This window comes from Apaloderma vittatum, unplaced genomic scaffold (genome assembly GCF_000703405.1).
Source record: "Apaloderma vittatum isolate BGI_N311 unplaced genomic scaffold, ASM70340v1 scaffold30567, whole genome shotgun sequence".
In the NCBI taxonomy this organism is placed as follows: Eukaryota; Metazoa; Chordata; class Aves; order Trogoniformes; family Trogonidae; genus Apaloderma; species Apaloderma vittatum.
Window position 1 is genome coordinate 603 of NW_009727180.1, and position 1,166 is coordinate 1,768.

The window sequence follows — 1,166 nt, forward strand, 5'->3', positions numbered from 1 at the left end:
GCTGCTCCCAGGCAGCTCCGAGTGCGCGGAGACCCCACCTGGGATCTCCATGCGCTCGGAGTCACCCCTCAACAACCCAAACAGAGGTCCTGCACGTGGAATGGGGAGGATTTTGTGTCTGTGGGAGCCTTATAGCTTCTTCCCTCTGTTTTCTAGGGCTCGGTCTATGCTCTTCCATACCGATCAGATTTGCTGAAGGCGTTAGAGAAGGGCAAAGAAGTAAAAGAGGAGGAAAGCCTCGAGAAAATTCATCAGTTCCTCTCGAGGGTCACCCCCATCCTGGATGCGATTTATGAGATGTACACGAAGATGAATGCTGAGCTGAGCTACAAAGCCTAAAAGCTCGGAGAGGACTAGCAGGGTTTACATTTTAAGGTGTGACGGGTGCTACCTTGTGTCTTAAATCACTGAGGCAGCGGGGGGGTCTCCCCGGCTGTCAGGCGACTTTGATTCTTCTCTGAATCTGCAGTGGATAACCTATTTTCTAAAAAAAAAATATTAATAGTAACGATAATAATTAATTTTCTATTGAGAATATGGCAATAAAACGATTCTACCCCACATCACCGTAGAATTTCCCAAGGAAAAATGTCCGAAATGCCAGGCAAAGTCCAGGCGCCCGATGACGCTTGCCCGCCTGCGGGTGAGAAATTTCCCGAATGATGCTGGCAGTGGAGGAGCAGATGACTTTCCCAGGGTGACCCCAACTCTTTCAGCACCCGCGTGGGAGCGAGCCTCCTCCGCCGGGACCCCCCCACCCTGGTCGGTGGAAGCGAAAGCTTTGCCTTTATTAACTGACGGCTGCCGAGCCCCACACAGGCGGGGCAGGGAAGCAAAATTTAATAAAAATTCGCAGTAATCTCAGCCTGGGCAGCTGTTTCGGGGCTTTTTCCTGGGGAGGGTATTTTCGGGCTGTTGCTGGCGGGGCTGTTTTGAGGAGGTTTGCCTATGGGGGGGCTGTTTTCGGGAGGGCTGCCTCAGGGAGGGTGTTTCAGGGCTTGTTCCTGGAGGGAGGGGGCTGGTTTGGGGAGGTTCTCCCTGCGGGAGGGACTGTTTTCAGGAGAGTTTTTGGGGCTGCTCCCTGCGGGGGCTGTTTCTGGTAGGTTGTTTCGAGGTTATTCCCGCGGGGGCTGTTCCAGGGGGGTTATTTTGGGGCTTGTTTTCGG

The 1,166-nt window shown here is 53.3% G+C and overlaps 1 protein-coding gene across 1 annotated transcript in view; it reads left to right on the forward strand.

Annotated features, from left to right (window-relative positions):
* GLTP (glycolipid transfer protein) overlaps window positions 1-345 on the forward strand; it is a gene marked incomplete at its 5' end in the record, with an annotated part of 926 nt that extends 581 nt beyond the window's left edge. Inside the window, one exon of the mRNA XM_009873599.1 lies at window positions 157-345. Within this exon, the coding sequence (XP_009871901.1) occupies window positions 157-339 (183 nt within the window). The remainder of the gene's footprint in view (window positions 1-156) is intronic.
* Window positions 346-1,166: the final 821 nt, after the last annotated feature.